This window comes from Primulina tabacum, chromosome 16 (assembly GCF_025594145.1).
Source record: "Primulina tabacum isolate GXHZ01 chromosome 16, ASM2559414v2, whole genome shotgun sequence".
Lineage (NCBI taxonomy): Eukaryota > Viridiplantae > Streptophyta > Magnoliopsida > Lamiales > Gesneriaceae > Primulina > Primulina tabacum.
In genome coordinates, this window is record NC_134565.1 from 651564 (window position 1) to 670311 (window position 18748).

Genomic DNA, 18748 nt, shown 5'->3' on the forward strand with positions numbered 1-18748 from the left:
AATAACCCTTTGAACTCTTCCCATTTTAACTCGCGAACATTGACAGTCACTTTAGTAGCTTCCCACCAGATGCGAGCAGCTTTCACTAGCATAAACACAATACAGCTCACTCTATCTCGATCAGTGAACTTCAGGTAGTCAAATATAGCCTCTAATGATTTGACCCATTCAAGAGCTATGAGTGGATCGGCACTACCGATAAATTCAGGAGGGTTCATCCGCCTGAATACTTCATACGAACCACCTTTGGTATTTCCCCTCTACCCTGTCCTCTTTCTTTACCACGACCCTGAATTGGATGGTGGATGTTCAGTAGCTGTTGAATTTGTTCACCATGTGCCTTCACTTGTTCTTTCAATAGCTTACTAAATTCATCTACAACTTTTACAGTCTTATCAGTTGGAGGGGTCCTTTCGTCCCCTTCAGTAGTCTTTCGTTTAGGAGACATTTCCTACACAAATGCTCACTTTAACATAGATAGGAAGAAATGATAGATCAATGGCAATGAAATAGAATCAATTCTCAATGTTAAAATCAATAGATGCAAGATCGAAAACATACCAGATTGTCCTAGGTAGAAGAAGTCATATATGGTCCAAGAAAATTGTGCTCTGATACCATTGAAACACCCCACTCCCATGACAATAACATTTAAAAGAAATAACTTACGCGGAAGCCTTAACATTGAAAAGTAAAAAACACTATACCATTACATCATAAGCATTTTCAACATTAATATACATGATCATTTACACAATATCATTCAAAGTCATAGCTGAAAGCCAACACATTCAACAAAATACATGATATTTTAAAATTTCACATGTTCCCTCTATCCAAATAAAAGAGACATGATAAAAAAGTCTTTCCCATGGCATTCTATATGACTTCTCTCACCTCGAACAATCCGTTTCAATCCTTTTTATCACATGCATCACATGACATAACTGGAATGAGAATAAACTCAGTAAATAGAAAGCTATACATAACAATTACATATATATAACTTTGGCTTACAACGTGTCTATAGCAATGGCAATGAAAGTAGAACGATATTATCTTCAACGAACATACATAATCAAGGTAATATGGATAGTATCTCATGACATAAGTTAAGGAAAGGAAATGATAGCCTGTGACCTGTGACCTGTGGTAAGTATCTCTTTGATATAAATATCAAAGCTGTGAGAGATACTCTATAATCATGTGATTGGTCAATGACATGCATTGATTACTATCATTCCTTGGCTTTAATCATAGGAACTCTTATTGAGGCATTTATACAAACACTTGGTAGGCACAATGGTGTATTAGCTCCTTGATCAATGAATTCAATGAAAATCCTTGAACAATGAACATATAACAATATGTAGATCAAATATGTACCAATGAAAGAAGCTAATTATCAATAAACATGGCTTATATACATATATTCATCATGTGAGCTCAAGTAGAAGTTTCTACTTACAACCCAATAAATACTTGGTTGCTATGATAACTTCAATGGAATTCCTACAACATAATACATAATAACCATCAACAATCATCACCAATATCAAAGGAATCCATCAACTCAATATGAACTTTCATTTTCTTAAACTTTTCTAAACTAAATATAAGTTTCTTACCTTGTTGCTTGGAAATTGAGGTAGAAGAAGCTAAGAAATCTACTAAGCTTGAAGGAGGGAAAATCTTTGAGGGGAAAGGAGAAAGCTTGAACGATGGAGAGAAGGGAGAAAAGGTGATGAATGAGGAGAAATCTCTAGAATCATATTTAAAAGGCTTATAATTTACCAAAAACGCATTTTAAAACAGCAACTTTCGCACTTCTAGCGCCGCGGCGCCACTTCTTTGGTGCTGCGGCGCTGTCCCTGCACTATAAAATCCTCACGAACACACCTAAAATCCATCTTTTACCAATCCCATGCAATACCAATACCATATACTATCAATAAACTAACCAACCAAACACATGATCAAATCATCCATAAAACCATCTCAACAAGAATTCATTCCTTTTCATATTTATCACAACTAACAAACATAATTCCCAAAAGCAAGAAATACACCAAAACCATGTCAATAAACATAACCATAACCATATCCCTTAAACTCAATCACCAATACTATAGAATGCAATAGTGACAATAGCATGATACAATGGTTGGGATATTACAGCATGCCTTTAATTTTTAAAGATAATATATGATAACCACTACTCAAATAAAGAATAGTACCAATCCAAGTTGTTTTCACATTATAGATGCTGGAAATTGGTGCTCGTATGGAGATGAAAGTGAAATCCGCCTGCAGTGTGGAGAGCACTGATACTGACATATCATTTGAAGAGTTTCTGGTGTAGAAAAAGAAAGACATGTTTTGGTTTGTTCTGAATTGGAACTCTTAGGTCTATTTTAATTGTCGTCGCTCATAGCTAGTTTTTATTCTAAAACAGCTTTTTATGTGCCGGCAGAGAAACGGGGAGACTCAAACCATGCCTGGATGAGCCAAATGCTAATTACATCCAAGTTTCTCATAACAAAATGTACATGCAAAACCCGAAATGGTGAGAGCGTTAACATCTTGCTTTTTAAAGTTACTTAGTCGACCCCAACTTGTAATTTCTTCTAAAGCTTAGCTACGACAATAACTTAGTTGGAGATCTAGCTACTAGATCCTGCGCAATTCTAATGTTTATTTCTCCTTTTTTTAAAAAAATAATATTAATATTAATTAGTATTTCTTTAATATATACTTTTTCGTACCCCATACTAATATATGCTATAAGAATAAAAAGAAGAAAAGCATAAAGAAATGGATGAATAACCTCCACCTCACATCTTATTGGTTTACAGCAAACCTCAAAAGGAGTACGTGAAGGTTGAAAAAAATGTGGATGGAGATCAAATGGACCATTGGTGTTAATTTTTTTTTAAATTAAAAGGATTACTTTTAATATTAAGGCAAATATTATATTTAAATTATAAAATTTATCGAGCCGTATTTTTCACATCCTCCAAAAGGGGTTGCAAATACATATAGATTAATCTAAAAAAAACATTCGGTGATCAATCAAGGCCGTGTAAATAAGCAGCAAGATAAATAAGGACGAAACTTCGACTTTTATGTTATTTTTTGAAAATTGAACTCACCAATCAGATTTTATTTTCTACAACCATATGCCCGAGTCCAAAATTTTAAACTTCGACTTTTGTGTGTTTTAGGAGTGCACAGATGAAATCTCATGTCTTCCCATTCATATGATTTTAAGACCTAACATTTAGATTCACACGATGTAACATAAAGATATATTTCTTACATAGTACAATACCAGAGTTCTGGACGACTCCATTGATTCTTGTTTGTCAAAAACAAAAACAAAAAAAATTCTGTTTTCGACAACGTTCTGGGCAAAATACCAAAAAGATTCCCAGATTTCTAAAGATGAAATCAGGAGGAGCATGACAGCAAGTGAGATTTGAACCTATCCAGCTCCGCAATGACCTCTTCTTCTGGACGATAAATCAGGTCAATCATTCGCCATATCTGCACAAATATTCATGAAACGATTCTAAAAATAAGAAACATGGGCGCCAGTTCTTGTCCTACAGTGTTGCTCTTGTATATTCTCAAGGATACCAAGAGCATAGGAATGCAGTTCTATCATGAAGCTAACGGCCCTACATAGAGTAATAGAGGCCCCTTTTTGGCATTGAAACACATGGATAAAGTTTTTACCTGCAATGTACCTCCCCCTCCAGTCTTTTCTCCATCTTCAGACACACTAACAATCGTCCACGGATCTGCAGCATTCCAATGGAAGTCAACCACCTTATCCCTGTAGTTTTATCCAGAGCAACCATTATTAGTTTCAAAGAGAACAATGCCATCAAGAAGTGAAAAAGATTTAACAACCAAGTACCTGTGCCCCGCATGTCGAAAGAATAATCCAGGGGGATAATCTGATTTTTCTGTTCCAGCATTACCCACCTGATTGCCGAATATGGTTCACAAGCAATTTTGTTAAAACTAGAGATTGAAGGTAAAAATTCAAGCAAAAAACGATTATCAGAGTTTTTGAATTCGTGTCATCGAGAAACTTTTAACTACAAGCTCTGGCCAATTCAGTTAGCACACAAACTTTTTGAAGATTAGGGAGATGAGTAAAGAGAGTCGACAATAATAGATTGTGCTTTCACCTTTCCATGATCCCAGATATTCAACATGCCATCTTCTGCAGCACTGCCAAAGACAAATGCCTTGTCTGGAGACCACTGCGATAGAAATATCATGGTGCCAATCGCTAGTTAACATACAGGCACGTGTTTTAGCCTCCATCTCAAGCATGCAACCCAAATGGCAAGTAATACCTGGACACAAAGAACAGCAGCAGTATGACCTTCAAATATGTGAATGGGGGATCCAACTCCTCCAGAGGCAAGACTTCGACGATCATACATTCGAACAGTATTATCAGCAGAACTAGAGGTGGATAAAGAAAATGTTAGACTACTTTATGGATGATGTGATTAAAATTGTTAAACATTTTCTTTCAAGTGAAATGCCAAAGACATACCCAGTCAAAATCAGATTTAAATCATTAGGATTCCAATCAACACAATGAAGATCGGCATTGTGAGCCTTTTCAACCTGTGGAGTGAACATGCTGGAGTAATTATCCACGTGCTTAGCAGAAGAGATGACAATGTGAAATGATGTTTTAAATTGAATAAAAAGCCTGGTCAGAAAATTACCTTTGCAATGGGAGAAGAACCACTTCTTGCATCCCATAGTATGAGGCAAGAATCATCACCAACACTGCAGAACTCCTGTGCGCTATACCACATGTCGAAATGAACGAGAAATGAATATTTCATATTGCATTTGCTTCATAAAAAGGGTACATTTAAAACTCAATATGTATGCTAACGTGTGAGTCATTTATATCTCAAATTATGCCAGCCTTAACTACAATCATGCAACACTGCACCAAAGAGAGAACCTATTTCCTTATCAGAGCTGATAACAATTTTAATTTAGCTACCTTGATGGGTTAAACTGTACATCTTCTACGGTATCCTCATGCCCTTGGAAAATACCCCGAGGTTGAACAACGGAGTCATCCGCAGTTTTACCATTGACAGCACTTCCCTTAGATCCAGGAGACTTTTGAGCTCCCTGATCCACAGCCAGTGATGAGATGTGGTCGTGGATGCTCCACAAAACCACAGATTTGTCCTTGCCTGCCATTAAGAATTTTAAGGAAGTAACAACAGGCTGAAAAACAAAGAGTTTAGTATATACTATATCGTGGAGAACACTTTCTACGTAACATATACTGCAGGATACATATTTTATGTGTAGGTTCTAAATGGCATACACGTGGAATAGAAACATCAATCAGCGTATATGATATAGAGAGTTCTTTTCCCAGTTTAGCATTGACTAATCCAGAACAGGGTATTACAGTGAGTATGAACACAAGTAAAACATCAACTAAGTAGTTGACATCCAGACCAAATAGAAAGGGTATTACTTTATTACGAAAACAACATATATTGCCTACGGAATGATAAAATGATACAAAACTACTAGTAAAAATCAAGTATAATTTGAATATCATTTAATCAGGAAACGAAATCAGACTTACTCCATCTAGATACAAAAAATGGGATGTGAAACCATTCTGTGTTTTAATTTCAATTCCTATTTTTCCCAGCACCGTCCACCACCAGATTGCTTATAAAAAAAATTAGTGATGAATATTATACCAAAAATAGCGGACCAGTCTAGTAGCATCTCAGTTCAAACATGTCATGACAGACTCAGGTCAAATGCAGAAACTTGTTTAGTAGCCTTTTAAAAAGAACGGCAGAGAAAAAGAATTAAAAATATATAATAAAATTTATATTATATATATAATAAAATTTATATAAGTTACTCAAGTAGTACTGAAAAAGTTCTTTATGGAATATTTATACAAATAGGATCCCAGATTTCCAGCATAAAACACAAGGATAAAACTACGATGCATGAACTCATACCTATGTACAGCCAGCCATGTACAGGATTTTGCTTCCTTCCCTCTATCATGGGGCCAAATGACATACTAAAAGGACTGCTTAAACCATACAAAAGTTTTTTTTTTTTCTGGAAGCATCAGTCCAGAAAATGTTACCTACGCATAGTTTTAAGTTTTTCATAAATAAGGGGAGAAACTGGGTCTCAGTCTTGATTTTTTACGGTGGAAACTGCAAGATATAACCAATCAGTGCTATAAATATGGTTATTTACCAAATGGTTATTTACCAATTGTTGAACCTATCTTCTACAATTTTAAGTTATCATGTGCACCTTTTTCGAAACAACCACATCCATGCCACACACACACACACACACACACACAGACCTCCAGAGAGCACAAAAGGTTCCATAGGACATGTGGCTAGAGCAAATTCAGCATTATCTCGATGACCAGTCAGTATCTGCAAGGTGTGGTTCCAATCATTAGGCTTGAGCAATAGTATGTTTTTTTTAAAAAGGTATCAAATGACAGATAAATAAACTTTTGCAATTTGCATATAACCCTCATTGACCAGAATTGTTTCGAGACAAGATCTACATTATCGGTGGGAAAAAATATAGATAGGAATCAAGTGGATCTGGATGACTGATAAATATCAAGTCACAGTCACTTCAAAAGCATACCAGATCAGGACGAGATGCTGTAGCACCTAAAACAGGTTGACGAGTAGGTTGCCTTTCTACATCCCAAATGAGAACCTATCCCCAAGTCAAAGGTTAGGCCATACAAATTAGTTTGCTAAATTTTGAAGACCATATCAAGGAAAAGAACATAACCAATTCCACAAAAATTTGAGGGAAATAGAAGCTATGCATGGATAAAATGCTTACATCGGGACTGTCGGTGTGAGTGGCCACAATGTTGTTATTCTGCGGCAATTCCCTGATACGATTCACCTGAAACATAACATGTCCCATGTTTCACATTTTTACTTTTGGCTTCTTTTTTTTTCCAAAATAACCGATAGGGCCCACCTTTTGTTCCACATTGATAGGGACAGATAGAACAGTGTTTTCTTAATGTTATAAACACAATCAGGTTTCCATGGATCCACGGTATATAGTGTATATTATGATGTTTACAAGTGACAAATTCTTGAAAAATATTAAAAGGTGCACGGAGCTCAAAATGAAAATGGAAAAGAGAATTTGGAGGAAAAGCATAATTCACTTTGGAAGAGAAATTATTACGATTATTAGGTTACCAGAACACTTGACAATTTGTTTTTTAAAATCGTTTTCTTCTTCAGTTTTTCTTTTTCTACTGACGCATGACCATTGACTAATGGATTTTATAGTCAATTATATCGACAAACGAACATGATTTTCAGTAGAATCGTGCTAAATGCTAGCTAATATTTTTTAATTGAGTGAGACTTTTGATTTCTAGCTCCATTTATTTTCCAAAGTAGGGAAGGCGAAAATACTAAAACATACCTCCCCAGGATGTATGATGGTCTTGCTCTTTTTTACAAAAGGTGAACGGGATTCCTCGTTGAACTAAAATATTGACCAAAAAGACAACCATAAAGAATCAATTTGGTTTGATAAAAAAACTATAAATTGAACAGCAAAAAGGTATGACATTTCATAAAAACACCCACTCATATTTGATATCAACACATCACCTGTGCAATGTGCTCTGCTGCTGCAACTCTAGTTTTCACTATTTCAACATTTGCTATGACAAGTGTATTTGGAACCGTGCCATCGGTCTGACGGGAAAGGGGAAAAGGGGAAAGTTAGAATCGAGAACATTTGGCACAAGAAAAGAAACTGATTTTATACAGATAGGAGAGAAACATACGTTAATAGTGTCATCGCTACTCAAGCACGACAATGACAAACTACAAAAGCTAATATTCATGTTCACGTATATCTCATTCACCCAGATATTAATTGTTGAAAGTCAAGTAGCAGGGAAATCGGTTGTCAAAAGGGATGAGTGATGATTGATGAACAGGAAGAAAAAAAATAGATCATCTCCCAATAAATAAGAACTACAACTTCAAGATTCACTATCTAAATCAGCAGAGCATGCATATATCTTGCCATCAAGGTTTATACATGCTTTAGCATCTTCCTAACATCAAGGTTTCATCACAGTTATCAGGCTTTAATAACTGCTAGTGCAATCATTTTTTTGTGGAACCAAAAAAGCCAGATTACCGTGATATTGAAAAAACAGCAGTTTCAGAATTGACAGTCATTGTGCAGCCAAAATTAAAGCAAAAAAAGAAAAGAAAAGCAGGGGACAAGATAAGTAAAATCATAGAGACATGTAGATTGCGCAACTGTTGAAGTAATCTTGGTGGAGACAGATGTCTTTGAACCTGAAGTTTTATTCTTTTTTCTGTAAAATTAATGTACACAATGCAATGCATCTAGATCCTAGGCGTATTAATAGTATTGACAGCTAGTAAAAAATAAGCATTTCTTTTCCTAAGTGCCAAAATTCCGATCCAGACAAAACAATTTCACTCCTGAATATGAGGATGGAAACAGAACGATAAAATCATCTCACCTGTTCTGAAAGATATAGTCTTTGACGATTCTTGTAAGTTGCTTGTTCCACCTTCGGTCCCCATCTGAGAGGAGGGGGGGGGGGGGGGTGGGGGTAAAAAGCATCACATATCGATTAAACATGGAACAATTTTAAACGGAGTAACTGAATGTTGTATGGATCATACACCAGGGGTAACAGAAACCCACATGCAACAAAACAACGAAGTGAACAAATTTAGTAGATGCAAATAACCAAACAAATCCCAGGTTCATAATCGATTTATATTCCCAGTTATTCAGCAACCCCCTACCAAAAGACCAAAACAAAATCACCACTGGTGAAGCAAGTTTGCATTAACAGTGTATAACAGCTAAACCATGAATGCAGGAAAAAAATATGTACATTTCCACAGTTTAGAACAACACATTCAATAAGTAAAATATTTCAGCAGCAAAGGAACCAATATATACCAATCAAGTCTCCAGACAACAAGAGAGCACAGCGGCAAAGAAATGCATGTAAATGTGCATTAAAACCCTAGAGATAGAAGAAAAATTAACCGGCAAGAGAGAGACGGCCAAACGAGGTTGTGATTGGCTAGCCAATCGTAGAGAACGGGAACTAGGGATTTCCATTGACTGTAGCGCTCCTCCACGCTATGCTCCGCTGCTCTATCCTTCATTTTCGCCTCCGTGGCGGAGTGTGTTTTTTTCAGCGTTTTTTTTTTGTGCGAGTGTGGAGGCTCAGTACTGTTGCTGGTAAAGAAATTGAAAAATCAAATGAAATGTTTCTATGGATGGCTGTCCGCTCATTTAGACCATATTTGTGGTAAAGAAAAGAATGTTCTCTTTCAAAAAAATAAAAAATAATAATAATAATAATAATAATAATTAAAACTCTTCTTTTTTTACCGATCTTCTCCATCTCACCGATCTTCCAATCTCCGGAATACACATAACAAATGGGTACGAATCCGATCCATCGCTCAATTATTCCTTTTTTATTTTAAAAATAAAGTATTAAAACACTCAATTGAGCTTTGCTCAGATCTATTATTTGGATTATTAATTTATTTGGTTTCGTTTCTGTTTCTTGTCGGAAAATGTGGGCAGAATTTCAGCATTTTATTTTGTTGCTTGATGATATTTCAGTTTGGGGATTTTTGAAGTTGTTTTGAATTTTTTATCGTTTGCGAGAGCTCATGTTTTGTTTTGTAGATTTAAAATTTCTTTGAGTGACATTTGTATAAGAACGTATGCATGATATTCATTTGCAACTCTCGTTTTCGTCTTTTATGTGTATATTTCAAAACTGTTGTCGGCTGCTGATTTCCTCTTAAATTTCATAATCATGTTTGGCTTTTTCCCGAGTGGTTATTTCTCATCAGCTTTCCTTTTTTCTTAATTTTTATGGTTTTTGTTGTCCTGTCGTTGCATGGTGCTGTTGGTGTAGCAATTAATGATTAATTTATTCCTAAATCTTTTTTCCCTGAAGAAAATGTAGCTAGTATAAATTACTATTGTGCTTCTTGCTAATTCATTTTTATTTAACATATTCAGATAAAAGCAACAGTTGTTGTTTAACTCACCTCATAGATGAAGATGGTAATTTCAATGTTGTTGGAATCGACAACTTCACAAAGGAAGTTAAACTTGCCGAATGTGGCCTTTCTTATGCTGTAGTTGCTATCATGGGCCCTCAGAGCAGTGGTATAAATTTTGGTTTATTTTTGTTCCGTTGGCTCAGGCGACAATGCATTGTGGCATGATTGACGTTGGATTTTCATTTAAATCTCATAAAGAGCTGCACAAATTTTATGTTTTCCTGTGAACGTTTTTAGAAATGATCATTCAAACTACTCTGTTATTCTTTGTTAATTAGTGATGTAAAAAATGAACTATTTTGTTAACCGAAATATGCTCTACGAGTTTTACAGGGAAGAGCACATTGTTGAATCACCTGTTTGGCACTAATTTTAGGGAAATGGATGCTTTTATGGGGAGGCAAGCACATTCTAACTATTTGATTGCCTTTTGTTTCTCATGAAGTCATAAAAATACTGATAAAAGTTTAACTTTATCAGGTCCCAAACTACAAAAGGTATATGGCTGGCAAAGTGTGTTGGAATCGAACCTTGCACTCTTGCAATGGATTTAGAGGGTACTGATGGAAGAGAACGAGGAGAGGTTGCTATAGTTTATTTATTGACTTTTGCAGTCATTTGTATATTCACTGTCGGCAAAGTGATGGTGTCTCTTTGACAAATTTTCTGCGTTTCTTTGTACTCATCTTGGCTTAGCTTTTGACGGCGTTGTCTTGTTGGTGCTCCATATTCATGCCAATCGATTATATGGTATTTAAGACGACAAAGTTGTAATTGCGTGCCACGTAAAATATCTCTTTATCATCGATTTTTTTTTCCTATTCATTTCCCCATCCAGAAGAAGCCTTCACAACTCTTTTTGTACCATTTGTTAGCACATGCATTGTAATGTGATGCATTATATCATCGGGAATGCACACTAGCTTTGTAGTGTCTTTAATCTTTCTTTGTAATTCAATTTATATGTTATTTGAATAAGTATTTCCCTAAAGTTTTTACTCCTTTTCAGGATGATACTGCATTTGAAAAGCAGAGTGCTCTGTTTGCCCTGGCTGTTTCAGATATCGTGCTCATAAACATGTATAATTCTTGCGTTTCATTACAAGTGATCTAGGTTTTTCAGATTAATATAATTGTTTAGTATTGGTGTATGCCTATCTAAATTAGTGCCTTGCAAAATTTTTATCTACAGGTGGTGTCATGACATAGGCCGTGAGCAGGCTGCAAACAAACCTCTCTTAAAAACTGTATTTCAGGTAATCCATCAGTGTGCGGCACAAATATTTAATTCGAATGTAACTGTTTGTGATTTGTTTTATCATGAGCAGGTTATGATGAGATTATTTAGCCCACGCAAGACAACTTTGCTGTTTGTTATTCGTGATAAGACAAGGGTATTATGTTCTTGTTTTTCATTCAAAGATTCTTTCAATATCAACTGCTTCAGGTATTTGGTATGTCTGGTCCCATGAAAGAAATATTGAGATGCTGGAGCATTTTTGTTTCTCTTTGCATTGTAGACTCCTTTGGAAAACTTGGAGCCCGTTTTAAGAGAAGACATTCAGAAGGTAAATATACGAGGCCTTTCATTTATTTGTTTGTATATGTTACGTATTATGATTTTCTCTATCTTTTCACCTTTGATCCCTCTTTGAAGATTTGGGATTCAGTTCCTAAGCCACAAGCTCATAAGGAAACACCATTAAGTGAATTTTTCAATGTAAGGTGTTGATTTATCGGATATGTTCTCTTCACACCTTTCTATGATTTATGTTGATTAACAAGGCTGTTAAATGGTTGAATATCAGGTTGAAGTAGTGGCTCTCTCCAGTTTTGAGGAGAAGGAAGATCAATTTAAAGAGCAGGTTCATACTCTTTTGAATTTTAGTAAAGTTGCATTCATGTTTTCCAAAGGCGGTCTTTTATAATGGAGCTATTTCCATTAGTTGGCGCATCACATGTATGTACTTTTCTCTGGGGGAAGTTGAATGCAGACTGAAAACCTTACATTTTCTTTTGGTCAAAGGTGGCAAGTCTAAGACATCGCTTTTTCCATTCTATTGCACCTGGTGGGCTCGCAGGCGACAGGCGTGGTGTAGTTCCCGCTTCTGGCTTTTCATTTAGTGCAGAACAGATGTGGAAGGTCATTAAGGAGAATAAGGATCTTGACCTGCCTGCTCACAAGGTTTAGTCCAAAATTTCTATTCATAAGCAACCAGTAAATTATCGAGGAAGTTTTGTCATCGGAATAATTACTTGTGTTTTGTTAGGTTATGGTTGCCACCGTACGCTGTGAGGAAATAGCTAATGAAAAGTTCTCCTCTTTTATGTCAAATGAGGTACTTTTCTAACGAAACATGTGAAGGCTTTTTGAGGCTTCATTTTTATGTATCTGTGAGCTATTAATCGTCAAGTTTTTTGGGTCCATAAATATGTAGGAGTGGTGTCAATTAGAAGAGACGGTACAATCTCAATCAGTGCCTGGGTTTGGGAGGAAGCTCACATCAATTCTTGATGTTTGTCTGTCGGAGTAAGTGAACAGTTAACTAGCATTTTTATTTTCTAGTGGATGATGATAATTGAGGCAAATTTGGTCTTATACAATCTGTTTGTGGTCATTGAAGAATTTGTTGATTTTCGAACGGTGACTTTGATCTTTGATACCCCGACACAATGTTTTTAGTTTCCTAAACTCCCAAAACCATTTCTCAAGAACATGTTCCCAAAATATTTCACCAGAACATAGAAATTGGGAGTAAGCATTGCGTTGGATACTTTTGTGTTCAACCGATTCTAGTTCTGAGGATGACCACAAGAAAATATTATTTGACCAGTATAGTCACGGAATTTTGGCCCTTTTCTTGTCTGTCGTTGTAGTGGGTTGATGTTATGGTTGATCGGTGGGTGGCCATGGGGTTTTCTGAAGGACATTCATCAAGACTGGTTACTAGGAACAGATTAAGTGGATCATTAATGTTGCAACTTGTAACACTAAAATGATATGGACCATGATTTTTCTAATCGGATACAGGATTTATTAAATTTGAACATTCACAGTAAGCAGATGTGTTTGACAACAAGCTTTCAGTTGAAAACTGTCTTGTTTTCTTTTCAAGACAAACATACCAGTTACTTATGCCAAATAGAGAAGAATAAGGAAGCTAATATGTCTTAATATGTTTATGGACGTTTCATTTTCAGCTTGGTTTATCGAGTGGTTGGTTACTTGGTTTATCGAGTCTAGAGAGACAAAGAAGTTCGGTAACTAGTTTCCTGATATTTAGTTCGTGGTGAATATTATTTGTAACAGAAAACTACTCCTATTTTTATCCATTAGAGTTATAATCCGAATTCAAGTCGCTTAGTCATTTGAGTGTGTGTTTTATGTTTATTTTCTTATATTAGGTATGATGCCGAGGCCACGTATTTTGATGAAGGTGTTCGATCTTCAAAGCGGAAACAATTGGAAGAGAAACTTTTGCAAGTAATACTTTTGAGTTTCTTGCTTTTTTTTTTTTTTTACATGAAAGATCATGTCATTAAAGTAAAAAATGGAGGTACAATTACACTGGATATGCCTAGGAAATCAAAGAAAAGAACAAAACATCAACTTCTTGAACCAACAACTAACCATCGGACTTCTAACATACAAATATTACTCAAAACATCATACACCGGTGGACAAATATTTGCATTTTCCGAAAAATGTCCTCAATCCTCTGTTCTTCATTCTCAAATATCCAACGATTTCTTGCACTCGAAATATGAAATATGATAGCTGCCATAGCCATGTACCGCATCTTTGCCAAGGAGGAAGCACCACGGTAGACCCATCTGAAAGCCTTTAAAGGAGTTTGCTGTGAGCCCATCAGTTTGTTCATTCCAAGCCATTCTCAGATTTTCGTCCAAAGAGATCTGGATAGATAGAGAATTTTTTGTTGGATAGTCCACTTCTCGTTGATATATCTTTTGGTGTTTATGTGCAAACTTACATGCATTAGGAATTGCTTTTGTTACTGTTAGTAGTGATGCTCTGTGAAAATTATTTGTACAACCAAAGGTGTTTTTACTTCTGCCATTTTGAATCGTGATCTTTTGACAGTTTTTTCAATATTGATATTCTGACACTAGTCCGCAAGGTAGGTGCCCTGGGGTCTTGCATGACACTGGTCCAAATTGTGTTTAGTTGACTCTATTTAATGATATTGTGGCCGTGGATATAATGTTTAATATTTTTTCATACATATAATTGGGTTCATATAAAGTCCTGCTATGGACTTCTTGCATCCAAGTTTATTACCTTTTAAGGATAGATTGGTTGCTGTGTCCTGAGTTGATGGATACAATTTAATCTTAGCTGTTTATCTGTTTGGTTTTGTGTTTTCCCTTGACAATGTCCAATTTTTTTGGTTACCTTAGCTTGTTCAACCAGCTTATCAATTCATGTTGGGACACATACGCTCTGAAACCTTGGAGAAATTCAAAGAAGCATTTGATAATGCCTTGAATGAGGGTAAAAGGTTTGCTGTGGCAGCACGGGATTGCTCCAAGTTTTACGTGTCACAGTTTGACAAAGCAGCTGCAGGTTCAATAATTTATATATAACATGCCTGAACTCTAGTTTCTGCCTGACATCATAATGCAGTTAAATTTCGACTTGAAGATGACCCCTAAAAAGCATCTTAAAATGGCAAGTAGCTCATAAAACTAAATTTTGAATTTGCTACTAGTCAGTGATACTCTCCTGTTCCAGCTTTGTAGTTTATCTAACATCGTAATGTACGAACCTCTTTAGTTGCGGCAACCTTCTCATTATAGCAAGAAATTTGTTATTGTACTGAATGAGCTAATTCTCAATTTTTATTGCTGATGACATATGAAACAGGCAAAATAACTCTTTCTCATGGTTTGTAGATGCGGACATTGACCAGGCAAATTGGGACTCTTCTAAAGTACGAGATAAAATCCATCGCGATATAGATGCACATATTTCTACGGTTCGAGCTGCCAAGCTATCTGAACTTATAACCATATTTGAGGTATGATATACTGGCTAACAAAATCTTTATGATCTGGTGTTTGTTGAGGGATCATCATTATCACTATAATGTTTGGACCTTCTTTTTTGGTTTGTATATTGTGTAGCTTTTGCTGATAACATTTACATGGACAGAAAAAATTGAATGTAGCAATATCTGAACCTGTTGAGGCTTTATTAGATGGAGCTAGCGATGACACATGGTCTGCAATAAGAAAACTTCTTCAGCGTGAAACTGGAAAAGCAATTAATGATTTTTCTAGTGCACTCTTTGGTTTTGAAATGGATGAGGTTACAAAGGAAAATTTGGTCTCAAGTTTGGAAGATTATGCCATTGGATTGGTTGAAGCAAAAGCGAAAGAAGAAGCTGGAAGGGTCTTGATCCGTATGAAAGACAGGTCTTTTGCAGTGTTTTTCTTAATATATTTACTTGAGAATATATGCAGTTTGGATATTTTTTTGTGTATATATGTTAAGAACTGACCAGACTTAATGTTGACAGGTTTTCGACCATATTTGGCCAGGATACTGACTCAATGCCACGGGTCTGGACCGGAAAGGAGGATATTCGAGCGATCACTAAAACTGCTCGTTCAGCTGTATGATATGCTTGACCAATATCTCCTGTGTGATATGCTTTTGGCATCTAATGGGGCATTTACGGTTTTTTTTCCACTTGTATATGGCCCACCAGTCTTTGAAGCTACTGTCAATTATGGCTGCTATCCGCTTAACTGATGATGCTGATACGGTTGAGAATACCTTGTCCCTTGCACTTTTGGAGCCCAATACTGGAGCGTCTAAAAGTGGAGCATCTACAAACAAAAGTGTTTCAGTGGACCCTCTTGCCTCAAGCACTTGGGAAAAGGTAGTTGGCATAGTTATATATCATATTATAAATTGAAGAGACTTTTCAGTCAAAAGAGTCTCTTTGGTATGCTACTTGCTAACCAATACTTTACCTACTTTTAGGAAAAAAATTTTCTTTCTATCTTTAATTTGTTTCCTTCGCTAGTGCCACCAAAAATAATTGTGTTGATACTTACACTTTATTGGCCAAACTTATGGCTCTCATCCTTTAGGGGTTTTCGTGGCAAGTTACCTTTGAACGAATAATTGATATAGTAACTATGTTATATTTTGTATTGGATTGTGACAATGGTATGTTAATTTTCTATGTATTGCTCTTACATCAAGAGTGTCATAACAAGCTATTACAGTCTTTGATATGTTTCGTGTCCTTTGGCATGAATATAGTAGGTTTAGTCAATGTTCTTTCGTTAACTTATTGTCAAATAGACTCTCTAGGAAATAGAATGGATACTTATTTTTGTAAGACTCTAAGCTTCATTTTGATTTGAACTTTCTATTTATAACTATTTTTCTCCTAAGCTAGATCTAAACTGTGTATTTTCTTTAAGCATGTGGATTGAGGAAATTTGTGGCTTTTTTTCAGTGGGCCTGTGAACATGTGTTGTATCCACCATGCAGCAATTCTTGAATTATGTTACGTTTACCTAATCCAGGTTCCATCGTCAAAAACCTTGTTAACACCAGTCCAGTGTAAATCATTGTGGCGGCAGTTCAAAACTGAGACCGAGTATACTGTTACTCAAGCAATCGCTGCTCAGGTAAACTTGCATGCCTGCTGATCATATCGTGATGAGTGTCATGTGTTATAAAGCTGGTGCAGATTTCTGCATTAAATATAAATGCATCTTTATTTTATTTTTTGACGTGGGTTGATTGTGTGCTGGTATAAATCACTGATCTCTTATTTCTCAACTTTTAGGAAGCTAGCAGGCGAAGTAACAACTGGTTACCTCCCCCATGGGCAATTATTGCTTTAGTTGTCTTGGGTTTTAATGAATTTATGACCCTTTTGAGGTATCTTATTGTTACCTTTTGTCTTGGTAGTGGGAATGAGTTTTGTTTTAGGTTCTTCGCATTTGCTCCTTCAGCTTCTTTCAGATTTTACTCACCCCTCCATTGCTTTTGGCAGGAATCCCTTGTATTTGGGTGTCATTTTCGTTGTTTATCTGCTTATAAAAGCCCTTTGGATGCAATTAGACATAGCTGGTGAATTTCGTAATGGAGTTGTAAGTGAAATAAGTCTCTTATTGTTGTTATTTTTACCTTCTTGGTTTACAAATGGTCTTATTGCCAAAATTTTGCGGGAAACATCCTTTTTTTGTTCATAAAACTTTACACGCAACAATCCTTTTTCTTGCGGACAAGTAGAAAGTTACAGAGTCCTGGTGTCTTGCAACTTAATCTTAATTGAGAATATAGGAAAAGATTTCCGTTGAAATTTGAAAGGCTATCTTGTTTTATTTTATTGACTTCATATTACCTTGGAGCAGTATTTTGTCACCTTTTCTTTTTAAGCCACCCCCACATGATTTTTTGTGTCTAGTCTCTTTCTGCTGGCATTAATGATGTTCTGAATAAGATAGGCTTTCATGTTTTTTTTTTTTGGGTTGTATTATGGGGATTTAAACAAGTCAATTTGAACCAACTGTTACTTTTTTCTTTATGTGAAGAATTGAGATAAGCTCATCTGATTAATTTCCTGTTTTCGTATTCTAGTTGCCTGGAATACTCTCAATTTCCACCAAATTTCTCCCAACCATCATGAACCTTCTTAGAAAACTGGCTGAGGAGGGGCAAGGGCGTGGCAGTTCTGATCCTCAATGCAACCCTTCACGTCAATCAAATATCTTACAAAGTGGTGCCAATAATTATACTGACTTGTCATCGAGTGTTTCTTCGGAGGTAACATCCTCCGAGAATGGAACTGTATACTCTAGTTCGTCGGTTAATCACAAAACACAGTAACATGAGGATTCCAACTTCATGATAATTAGAAATATCATGCTGAGCACACCCATGCTCTAATGGAGTATCTTAGCTGCACAAAGAATAAAAGTTGAATACGTTGGTTTTGGTTTAGGGGTTGTATACTGGGGCCCTATTTTTTCATCAAAAATTGCCCCACTGGTAGTATTTAATTGACTTTTACTTTTTTCATTCTTTTTTTATGCTTATTATTTTCATCGCCTGTGGTGGTAACCTAGTATTCTCTTACTGGCATTGGTTTACCTGCGATTTGCCTTCAATTTGTGTCGTTTGAACCTAAATCTTGATTTGTATTTTTATTGAAACCAGACTGGGATTTTTCGACCAATTTTGTATTGAAATGAGTAATGTAATGTAATTGAATCTACGAGTGAAATTTGTGGATCATTCAAGAATCTATTGGCTATTGCGTTATGATGATTATTTTTATTTGTGATTATATTATATTCTGCTATGAAATATTGGACTAAACCCATTTTGGTATGGTCTTTATGTCATAAAATATCTCCTAATAAAAAATATATTTTGTAAAAATACGCTTTCAGGAAATAGTATACGAAAAGTAGAAAAAATAAGTGACATTTATTTGAAATTATTTCAAAATTATAAATTCTGTTATATATAATTATTTGAAAAAAAAAAGATAGTAATTAATGAT

The 18748-nt window shown here is 35.7% G+C and overlaps 2 protein-coding genes across 4 annotated transcripts; one reads left to right on the forward strand and one right to left on the reverse strand.

Moving 5' to 3' along the window:
* Nucleotides 1-3261: 3261 nt before the first annotated feature.
* On the reverse strand, nt 3262-9372 carry LOC142529227 (WD-40 repeat-containing protein MSI4-like). 3 transcript variants are annotated; one of them, XM_075634698.1, is made up of 15 exons: nt 9151-9371; nt 8609-8672; nt 7713-7799; nt 7522-7584; nt 6916-6981; nt 6709-6783; nt 6410-6485; nt 5045-5243; nt 4755-4836; nt 4577-4650; nt 4371-4482; nt 4200-4274; nt 3923-3990; nt 3739-3838; nt 3262-3546 (listed from the first exon to the last, which is right to left on the reverse strand). In XM_075634698.1, exons 1-15 carry the CDS (start codon nt 9270-9272, stop codon nt 3451-3453), a joined length of 1359 nt encoding a protein of 452 aa, XP_075490813.1. In that variant the 5' UTR covers nt 9273-9371; the 3' UTR covers nt 3262-3450. The 3 variants fall into 3 exon arrangements, 2 of the variants coding, with proteins under 2 accessions (XP_075490813.1, XP_075490814.1); XR_012815855.1 differs by lacking the exon at nt 3923-3990 and having other exon boundaries at nt 9151-9372; XM_075634699.1 differs by lacking the exon at nt 7713-7799 and having other exon boundaries at nt 9151-9372.
* A 39-nt stretch (nt 9373-9411) lies between these two features.
* Nucleotides 9412-18487, forward strand: LOC142529226 (protein ROOT HAIR DEFECTIVE 3-like). Its single transcript, XM_075634696.1, has 23 exons — nt 9412-9555; nt 10150-10299; nt 10527-10593; nt 10674-10776; nt 11203-11273; nt 11386-11449; nt 11522-11587; nt 11714-11761; nt 11851-11913; nt 12002-12058; nt 12220-12378; nt 12464-12532; nt 12632-12723; nt 13599-13677; nt 14613-14778; nt 15108-15232; nt 15367-15629; nt 15734-15830; nt 15926-16099; nt 16758-16862; nt 17024-17118; nt 17234-17330; nt 17821-18487. Exons 1-23 carry the CDS (start codon nt 9552-9554, stop codon nt 18067-18069), a joined length of 2463 nt encoding a protein of 820 aa, XP_075490811.1. The 5' UTR covers nt 9412-9551; the 3' UTR covers nt 18070-18487.
* Nucleotides 18488-18748: the final 261 nt, after the last annotated feature.